At 38.8% G+C, this 11,292-nt stretch overlaps 1 protein-coding gene across 1 annotated transcript in view; it reads left to right on the top strand.

The window, feature by feature from the left end:
- ADGB (androglobin) overlaps nt 1–4,043 on the top strand; it is a 155,079-nt gene extending 151,036 nt beyond the window's left edge. The window contains exons 36-37 of the mRNA XM_072965998.1: nt 416–479; nt 2,512–4,043. Coding sequence (XP_072822099.1) covers nt 416–475 — 60 coding nt within the window. The 3' untranslated portion in view covers nt 476–479; nt 2,512–4,043. The remainder of the gene's footprint in view (nt 1–415; nt 480–2,511) is intronic.
- Nucleotides 4,044–11,292: the final 7,249 nt, after the last annotated feature.

Raw genomic sequence — 11,292 nt, forward strand, 5'->3', positions numbered from 1 at the left:
AGGCAGCTCTCAGTAGAACTCAGCATCTATCTCAGGGTGCACAGCTGTCCTGTTCCACTCGTTAAAGACAGAGCACCAAGAAAGCTGCATGTAATTTCCACTGCCAAGGGAATTTGGAAGATCAGTATACTTATTCAAATTGGAATTTAGCCCAGACTCTATTTCTGTCAAAGGAAAAAAAGTTTAAGCATTTTAACAAAGCACAAGAACATTGGATAGTTGGAGAAATGGCACTCATTTTCCAAGTTCTGAAATTTCTGTTCAATTCTGCATAAAGGTGCAAGAGCTGCTCTTGATATGTCATATCTCTTTATTTAAATAAGCAGTTGCTTATCTATTTGTGTTTTTTCCTTTAAATACCTATTTGATAGACCTGGTCCTTCTGGTCTTGTCCTTACTCTTCCCAACTAAGCAGACCCATAAAATCTGGAGAGGATGCCGGGGACAACCAAAGGAGATCTCTGGAGAGTCGTAAGAGGGTGAGCTGGTTGGGGACCCCAGGACGGAAGGTGCAGCACAGCACTGTCTTTCTTCCCCACACACAAAAAGGAAGACTACTCAAACCCAGTTTTCTCATCACCAAACTAGCAAAAGAAGACAATCAATGTATTTTTCTCTGGTTAGAATGGGAATTCTTCTGACAGCATCACATAAGCTGACACCACAGGCAAGGAGGTTCAAATGGGCTCCTCATTACAAATAAGCAGCTAGAGGCAGCATTACACTTCTTTGTCAGGCTGGCGACTCCCCTTTTTCACTGAGATACTGAGGCAGGTTAGGGGATATGACAGCTGGTACCTGATCAAGGAAGCATCTTTGTCCCCAGGGGCCCAAGATTCCCTAGGGCATAAGCCCTAGAGTAACCAAAACAATATTGACAAAGGAGGAACTACCCTACCCAATATTAAGACTAACTATCTAGCTATTATTATTAAAACAAAGTGATATTGGCAGCATGATAGATAATAGATCAATGGAACAGAGTAGAAAACCCAGAAATAGATCCACACAAATATGCCTAATTTTTGACCAAGATGAAAAACCCCTTCAATGGAAGAAAGAAAGATAACCTTACAACAAATAGTACCAGGGCAGCTGCACATCATAGTCACAAAAAAAAAAATAGATAAATAAAAAGAAAGAAAAGAAAGAAAGAAAAAGATAAAAGAAAAGAAAAAATAAAAGAACATCAACCTAGATCGATCACCTCAAACAAACTTTAATTCAAAATGGATCACAGATTTAAAGTGGATATATGAAACTATAAAACTTCTAGAAAAAATATAAAATAAAATCTTTGAGGTCTTCGGCAAAGAGTTCTTACATCTGACATCAAAATCACAATCCATAAAAGGAAAACATTGATAAATTGGGCCTCATCAAAATTAAATACTTGCTCTGAAAAGCATCATATGAAGAGAATAAAAAGCAGACCATGCACTGGGATTAAATATCTACATACCACATATCTGACAAAGAACTAGTATTTGAAATATTTTAATTATTCTCAAAACTCAACAGCAAACAATTAGAAAATGGGCAAATGACATGAAGACGGATGATCAAAGAGGACAGAGAGAGAGCAAATAAACACAACAAAAGCTGTTCAGCATCATTAACAACCAGGGAAACGTGAATTAAAACCAAAATACAATATCACCGCATAGTTTATCAGAATGGTCAAAATAAAAAATATTGACAGCACAAATGCCAGTGAAAGTAAGAAGAAACTAGATCACTCATATACTGCTGGCAGTAATATAAAATGGTACAGCCACTCTGGCAAACAGTTTGCCAGTTCCTCAAAATAAATAAACATGCAACTACCATATGACGCAGCAATTGAATTCTTGGGCATTTATCCCAGGAAATGGAAACTTACGTTCACCCAGAAACTTATGCTTGAATATTCACAGCAGCTTTACACACAGTAGCCAAAAATTACAGTCAGTCCAAATGTACTTCTACAGGTGAATGATCAAACAAGTGCTGGTAGACATATACCATGGAATGTACTGCTCAGTGACAGAAAAGAACGAGCAATATACCATGACTTGGATAAACTTCCAGGGAATTAAATTGAGTGAAAAATGCCAACCCCATACGTACTGTATGGTTCCATTTATATAACATTGCAGAAATGGCAATATTTTAGAAACGGAGGACAAATTCATGGTTGCCAGCTTTTGGAAAGGGGAGCCTGGTTTCATTTCAAAAGGACAACATCAGGTCTCCCCATGGTGTTTGAAAGTACCCAGCATCTTGACTGTTATAGCACAAAACTACACGGGTGATAAAATTGTACACAACCAAATATACACACAGAAATGAGTACAATTAAAACTAGAGAAATCTAAGTAAGATCGGTGACTATCAAGGTCAATACCCTAAATGGGACATTACATTAAAGCAGAAGACTGACTATGTCCCTGAGGGGGTTGGTGTTGGGGGACTGTTTCGAGCTGTCCTAACTAGCTATGTTTTTCCTGCTTCATTCCTGTGTGTGGACAGGGTTGACGAGCACCAGGTTGACGCCAGCAGTGTGGGCTGCTCTCACCAACAGTGAGCAGTGCCAAGAAAGGGCTCAGTACCCAGGGTGGTGATGATGATATAAGATGACTATGATCAAGAAACCGCTGAGATGTGGAGATGTTCTCACCAGCTCAAAAGAAGCACTGATTGCTGCTTGGGTTTTCCATCCACATGCCTATGCTCCAGACCCTCAAGAGTTTGAAATTAATTCTCAGTTATTTGAATTCAGTTTATTAATCTTAGTTTTCAAACAGGAAGTGAAAAGACTTCCCTAGTGTTCCTTTCCAAGTGACTTTTCCCATCTGCTGTACTTTAATTTGGCTGGAATTTTGGGCATTAGAACACAGAGTGGAGACAAGTCAATTATGAGATAACTTGATGCCACATTTAAAGATCTGTTGAAGTGTGAAATGATTTCCAAGCCTCAGATACAAGGCTGAATAACAGAGCACCCAGAAAAAGTGCTACCCTGCAAGGACCTAAAACTCAGGAAGGTCAAGGGGAGGAAAGTTTGATGTTGCAAATTGATTTATTTCAATTCCCAGCAAAATTAAAGTTTATTATGTAAATCTCATGAACAAAGCAGGGAAAAAAGCTACATCTTTATAAATCTGCAGTGATTCAATGTCCTACTCTCAATTCTCTCATAGTCTTCCCCTTTTAATTTTCACCTTCCATCCACCCATCTCCTCCCGCTAGGAGACAAGCATTTGCTTACATTTCAAGGGAGAGAGGGCCTGTTAGCCGTTTGAGTACTTCATACATAGATCCCACTGTACCGAAGGATGTTGTCACTGGGTAGATAATCGAAGTCTAGTATTATTTTGCTTTCTATAATCCTCATTAATTCACCTATAAGGCCCCCCATCTCTGGTGTGGCAGTGGACAGAGGCTTGCTATCACGTTTCCAGGAGCTCCCCAGCTTCTGTCAGCCCCACTTTTCAGTGTTCCCAGAAGACGAGTAAATGAAAATCATGAACTCAGGATTTCCGCATTAAAGTGCTCTCATTACCAAGTCTCTTCTGCCGTCAAAAAATGAAAACAAAAGAGCAACCTGAGACAGAAGTGAGAATTAATAACAGATGGGTATTTGGACCTTACCTAAAAGAAAAATTATATATATATTCCATTTATCATTTAAAATTACAGTACTCAAAATGACATGGAAGGAATGGGTAAAGATGATCAAAAAATTTTTTTTAAATTGTGGCACTCAAAGTGAAAAAACCTGCTTTACCTAGGAGTGCAAAACCGTAGAACCATTTCTAAGAAGCAGCCACAGGAGTGTGGAAATAGAGCCTGTACCAGACTCAGAAATCAACAGGCAGTTTGTATAAACATTCAAATTTATCCAAATTTATACATTTATTCAAATTATTCAGGAAAGAGCAGTCATATGTGGTATAGGAAAATCTGTCCCAAAAGTTCAGTACACTTTATAGATTTATTTTAATTTGTTTTTACAAAATTAATACATGTTCCTTTTTAAATAAACTTGAGTGATACAGAAATATCCATATCTCTGTCTATTGTGTGTATTCATATATATATGTATAAAATAGCTCCAATGTGTAGTTTATTTACATCTGACTAATAAACTTAAATAAAGTTACGTACTTTATTTAATCATCATACCCTCTTTGTAAAGTAGAAAAATTATCATCCTGGATATTCAGGTTTTAAAAAAGAAAAAAAAATTAGGCTAAGGAGGATATTATGTTACTCAAGTATTACAGTAAGTTATGGAGCTGGGATGTGATCTTTTTCGGGGGTTTTGTTTGCTTGTTTGGGTTTTTTGGGGGGGGCAGGGGAGATAAGATGCTTTACATTGTGTCTGCCGATATTAAAACTAATAACTAGCATGCTACCTAAGCCCAGACATAGTCACTAATCATAGTGTCATTCCAGATCATTTCTGCAAAAAGAAGGTCACAACTTATAAAGTTTGCAGCAACTAACTTTTTTTCACTCACCAATCACAGAAAACCTTGCACATTATTATGTATCACTGTAATACGTTCATACCTTGTTTAATAACTTTTATTCATAACGGAAACCATACCACTAACTGTAAAGATGTTAAGTTGAAAAGAAATATGCATATCAATTTTAATGGGAAAAATTAGGATTGCTTTCAACCCAACCTAAGATACCAAAACCATTTTTACAGAAAAAAAACAGATTGACAATAAAAATCAAGTTATATACACAATAGAAAACAATTTGAGAGGAAACAAATGAGTTTTGCATAAATGAAGTAAACATAATAATGTCGTGAAGGTGTAGTGCACTCATTGAGAAGGAAGAGATATTGAACGGTGAGGCAGAGAAGAGGTACAAGGGAGGCATTGTAAAGAAGATTGAGAAAGGTTAGGTAATTGACTTTCAGCCAGGTATTCAATACCATCTATTAAGTAAGCAAACTTCCCCAAAAGACTGCAGAATCTTTATTTCTGTCTCCCTCTTCAGTCCTCTTTTATCACCTATCCTTTGCTCCATGATCAAAATATCCCCACTTTTCTTCCTGCAATATTTATTTTGTCAATTTCTGAGCCACCTGAGGGCTCATGGATAACTTTAATTCAAAGTATGCTTGAAAATAAAGGCTAAACACAAGAAACATTTGGTAACAGGAGCACATGGGCATAAAAGACCAAAGAGTCACAGAACACACACAGCTCGACTTTTCCTCACGTACTTGAACAGTTTTTCTATAGTTGCTGCCTTGTCTGGAATTCTGCTTACTCCCTCTGGGCTGACTTTTTCCTTGCAGTAATGAATATCCTTCAATAATTATCTCAGCAAAAGACCACAATGGCAAACTTCCATTGTCCATTCATCACCCCTGGAAGACAGTCTGACCACAAAGGAAACTCCAGGTAGACAGTGAAATCCCAGCATTTTGAAGGGATTACTTCACTGACTCTTGGCGTTCATTTTTGCTGATCAGAAGTCTGACGTCAGTCTTACTGTGACTCTTTTCTGTATGCAATGCAATTTTTTTTCTCTCTCAGATTGCTTTTAAGGCATTTTTATTCTTTTTTTATTGAGGTATAGTTGATTTATAATGTTGTGTCAGTTTCAGGGAGACATTTTTGCTTTTCTGCAATTTCACTCCAATGTGTACAGGTGTAAGTTTATGTCTTCATTCAGTATGTGCTTTAAATCTAAGAAATTATATATTTTCTTGGTTCCAGAAAACTCAGCTGTTATCTCTGCAGATAGGGTGTTTATAAAGTGTTCAGAATAGCATTTTTCAGGGATTCACTCAAGTCTTTACTTTGGGGATTCCTATAAGATACATGTTGGAATTCCTCTATTTATCATGACTCTTAACATTTATTTCATATATTTGATTTTTTTGTATCTTGTCATGCCAAGTTGAGGCAAATTACTCAGTCCTACTTCTCTAAGTCTTCTTTCAACTATATATAGTTGAAATTTATCATCTAAAGAGGATATCTCCTTGGCTATCTTTTTTTTTAGTTTCCAAGATTTATAATTGAGTCTTTCTTGTATCTACTTATTATTATTTATGTCTTTCTCTCAACTTCATGATTTCCTGTTCTCTTTCCTTTTAATTTCATAGTTTGTTGTTCTTTTTCATAATTTCTTATTCTTATTGAATCTGTAATTCTGTACTCTCCGTGGAAAGCTGTGTGGCCTAGAGTTAGTTCCTAAACTTCTCTGTGCTTTGGTTCCCACATTTGTAAAAAGAAGATAATAGAACCTATTTCATAGAGCTATTGTCTTGATCTAATGATATAATGCATGTAAGATTCTTAGTAAAGTGTCTGGATACTAAACATAATTATGTTTTAATCCTACTCAGAGTGTTCTATTACATGTGTATTATTGAAAATAAATTGTTGAGCTCTGGTGTTTGTTTTGTTGGATGTCTTTCTTAGCAATAGTTTTCCTTGCATGTATTCTAATTTTAGTTTACCGGTATAAATTGAATGAAACTCTTTGCTTTCGCCATTCCCTGTCTGGCAGTTTTACAGCTGCTTTCCAACTGGACCCAAGTCTTACAGTGTTCTTTAGTGCACTGTCGAGCAATTACATCAGCGACGTAGAAGGTCCGTGCGTGGAGCTAGTAGGTGGCTTGGCCAGGTACTGGGTGTGTTACCGTATTCTTCTTCTCATTGTGCAGCTCAGACAAGTCACAGCCCTTGACAGTGGGCAGGCTCCCAGCTTTATAACATGACTCTGGCTCTGGTCCTCTCCCATCTGTGTGTTGTGTCTGGTCTCCATCACCCTACAGAAGTCAAATGCTTGTTTCTCTTCCCAGAAGTCGATATATCCACACATTCAGCCTAGTTTCTACTGTGTGTTTCTGTTCTGTTTTTTTTCTAACTGATTCCACAGAATTATGAAGCAGGCCATTCTGAAGGTACTCATAAAACACATTGCTTTGCCCCAACCATTAAGAGAAACTCCCTGTTATTAATTCTATTTTGAATACGGAGCATCTGCAAATGATAAAGGAAACAGTCTTGGTTGTTTAGGGAGACTAGTAAGCTGCAAGCCTGGAGACAGATGTCCTGAGGGCCAACCTCATCCTACCTGAGACTGATTTTCCTTATTAACTGTTTGGCTCTTTCTCCAGCTTTGTGCCTGCCCCAGAAGGTCTCCAGCTGGTGCCACCCATCACTGCTGGAGTTTTTACCATTTACAATTCCACTGAATGTTAATTCTGTCCTTAATGTTGCTGTCAGTTCCCCTATTGCTTGCACTCACTTGAGAAGCCAGTCCACTTTCATAAATGTGGAAAACAAACAAAAACAAACAAACAAACAAAAAATGAATGCCCTGGCTCCACTCCCCAGAGATTCTGAGTTAATTATTCTGAGGCCTGAGCATCCATGATTTTGAAAAGCTCCCTGGGTGATTCTCAAGTGCAGCCAGGATTGAGAACCATGAGAAGACAAGAGCATAAATAACTTGGACTAAAATGAAATGGCAAGAATTCTCTAAAAGATTCAGATAGTACAGTGGGAGCCCACGTCCTCCACTGGGACAGCACTGTGGGTCGCATGGTCTCTGTGCAGCCCAGGCACACATCAGCCAGAGCTCAGGGGAGAGACATGTCATATCTACCACAAGCTGAGCAAAGAGAACATGATAGTATCATTAACGTTTTCTCAGCTGAGCAATAATGGTACTTCTTTCCCTGGTGAAAATGCACAGTAGTATGGGGAATTTTGTACTGCGAGAGCCCACCCAAGTCCAGGAGTCATAAACCTTTCAAGGATTTAGAAGCCAGACTGAATACCTCTGATATTCTTATGGCTAGATGGGGGCAAAGGCTTATGCTTCAAGGGACATCATTGTAACTGACAGAAGTGACAGGCAGTTTGTCGAGATTGGAGGAAGGGGAAGGAAGAAATAAGCTTAGGACAGCCTTGTGGTCCGAGGGTCTTTCTGCTTCTATGATGCTGTTTGGAGTTAAAGGCAACAGAAGGCTGTAAGCCCGGCTCCTTCGCTCTCCCCTAAGCACTAAGAAGTCCTGTCTGGCCCTTTCCCTGCTCTGTCAGAGGGAGGCCTGTCTTCTCCATCCTTCAGAGTACAAGTTTAAGGCGAGAACTGAAGCCACGTGGGGAAACTGCTGAGAATGACGCCTTCCTCCCACAGAAACTGTTTACTGACTAATGCTCCAGGGGGGCGCTTTTTGCTGCAGGGTTAAGTTTCATTGCTTCTCTTTTTCTGCAGAAAATTCCCTTCTGGTGCACAGTGAGAAAATACTTAAGATGGAGAAAGCCTGATGCTGTACAGCACAGGGAAATATACACAAGATCTTGTGGTAGCTCACAGCGAAAAAAAATGCGACAATGAATATAAATAGGTTCATGTATAACTGAAAAATTGTGCTCTAACTGGAATTTGACACAACATTGTAAAATGACTATAACTCAATTTAAAAAAAGTTAAAAAAAAAAACAGATGGAGAAAGCCTGGGGCAAGGGGCAGATGTCAGCGAGAGCGCCATTTTCCTGTTTGTCCAGCAGGGGGAGCCTCTGACAAGCGCGTGGGCCTGAGGCAGCCCCGGGATGATTACGCAACGCCGAGAGCGCATGCTCCGGCAGGGTGCCCGCCCCGCCTGCTGATGCTGACGCAGGCCTGAGTCCGGGAAGAGGCGCATCTGGGGCCCAAGCGGTCCGTTTCACTAAAAGGGGAACGGGGACTCGACTCGGAACTCTTCATCATTCCCATGAAACCCTGGAAACGGCTCAGTAGTTCTTCTGGTTGACCGGCTGCTGCATACAGCTGTCAGCTGCCTGTGAACCGGGTGACACTAGCTCAGCGCTCCTGATTTCCAAAGAGGATTGTCCTGATTGTTTTTTCTTTTTCTTTCTTTCTTTCTTTTAGACTAAATGATAATAGTTATTAGAGGCACCCTTTCCTAAGCAGCTCCTGTATGCTTTCACCTAGCAGATGCTTGACGTGCACTGTGTAGCAATTCCCTGCTCCGCATTTTCTACCCCCTCACCCTGCAGCAAGGGGTCCTACCAGCGCCTTGCTTCAGACCTGCTGCTGCATTAATGAGCTTGTTCTTAAAAGGGAGAGCGGGAGAGAGGGAGGGAAGGAATCAATCACTTCCCAAATTTACTGGACTATCAGAGAACTTGAGTTTAGAGAAGAAATAGGAAACTGAATACTATTTGATTTTCTTCTTTTGAAATCAATTGCATCTTCCTGCTTTTTTAAAAAAAAAAACCTTTTAAGGTGTGTGTGTGTTGTTTTTAATTTCCCTCAGTTGTGTCCTTGATCTTTTTTGATAGCATATTCTAAAGAAAGACACTGGTCAAAAGGGAGAGAAAAGATATTACTTCTAAGTTCTTTCTGGTCGGGAGTTAGGGCTGCTTTTTTTTTTTTTAATCTCTTTCTTAATTATGTCATAAAGGAAAGTCACAGAATTATTTTTAAAAGAAAAATAAGAAAGAAATCAAGACCAAGCTTACATCATTGAAAACATGTTAATTAGAGAAAATTTGGAAAATATAGATCTGAAAATAAAGAAGACAAAATTCACCCATATTCCCTTAACCTAGTGATAAATGTCATTTAATTTACTGTATGAATTAATAGCCTGTTTTTTCGTAATGTTATATACGCTATTCTACAAAGCATTATAATATTGTTCATGCTGGCTAAAAATCTATTGTTTTCCTCAATACAGTGTGATCATTTTTAATACTTACAAGTATTCTTTATCATATATCATATAAATGCAGCGTAATATATTCAGTTAATTTATAAGGATAGACATGAAAACTATTTCCTTTTTTTTTTATAATGGTACATATCACTGGGATAATAATCTTTATGCACATCAGTATTTCCTTAGGGAAAATCCTAGAAGAGAAATTGAAGGTCAGTGGATACTTAGTTTGTGTGTTTGAAAATGCCCTTCCAGAAACATGGTACGAATTTGCCTTGTCACCAACAATTATGAGCCAACATGGGTATTGTGCTGTGCTTTTGTGTGCTTTGCCAGTTTTATAGGTTACAAATACATTTCATTTTTTGTCTAATTTGTATTCGTCTGACACTTTCTTTTGAATTTCTCAGATTTCCTTTAACGACCTTTCCAACAGACTTAGATTCTGATGTAAGCAACAAAAGATAAGTGTGTATAGCAGCTGAAGAAACAAAAAACATGCAGTGGGAGACACTGGCATTTAAGACACTTGAGACTTGATAAAAGAATGACCTTGCATAAACTGATGCTTATAGACAGGCTCAGGATCCGTAGTGGGGAAGATTCACAGCCACGAAAATTAAAGAGGAACTATGCTTGGAGATCCAGGTTGGAATCATTTTTAAATTTGAATACTCAACTTTAATAACTAAAAAACCCACCGTGGTCAGAAAGACTAAACACAAGAATTCTGGTGATTTTTGCTTCCAAGATAGCTTCACAATAAGGCAAAATTGAAGCGGGAAGAGGAGGGGAAGGTGACCTCTGTGGAGACTTTCTTCACCTTGCAAGTCAGATTTTGTAACTGGTTTGTACATCCAGGTGTGCGCATGTCATCTTGTGGTGCGTATGTGTGCATAGCCAGGTGTGCCTGTCTGCAAAGTTGTCCGCCCTCCTTGTTTTAACTGAGTGTGAAAAAGACAGGAGCCTGTGCTAGGAAAGAGAGACACCATTAGGAAATAGCTCTGCTTTGGGGAAGCAAGCTAATTTACTGAACCACTGATTTACTGAAAAACAATTTGCCAAATGTCCAGTTTGCAAAATTGGGGGGAAAATGTTTACAAAGTTTTAGTTTCATCACACCCTGTGCTTTCCCTTTGCCCTGTCTCAGAGGTTTGCCCAGTCTGCTTCGTTAGAGAGGCAGGGTCAAGTTCAGAGGCAGGGACAAGGAGAGGCAGAGGTAGCAGCAGGAATTGTATTAAAACTGATCAACAAAAGCTTCATGACTCAGGAAATCGGTCATTCATGAAGTTAATGGTAGTAAACTGGCTTTCAACAAACTGGCCCAGAATCCTGCTTTCACACCTTCTTCTACAAGTAACTCTTCCTTTTCCAGTCCTTCCTTGCCCCAAGTTGTACTTCACTTAGACCTTGATACAGTGTCATCCCTAAGTATAATCCCAACGCTCAACACTTTCTACAGGACTTTAAGATTTAATTGCTATCTGGCTAAATTTTTACATGAGATCTTTAATTATATTTAATAATATATTCAAAGACCACAAGATGGTGTTGATTTGGAAATAACTTCTCTTACCTACTCCAACCTGCCTTCTAGG

This window comes from Vicugna pacos, chromosome 8 (assembly GCF_048564905.1).
Source record: "Vicugna pacos chromosome 8, VicPac4, whole genome shotgun sequence".
In the NCBI taxonomy this organism is placed as follows: Eukaryota; Metazoa; Chordata; class Mammalia; order Artiodactyla; family Camelidae; genus Vicugna; species Vicugna pacos.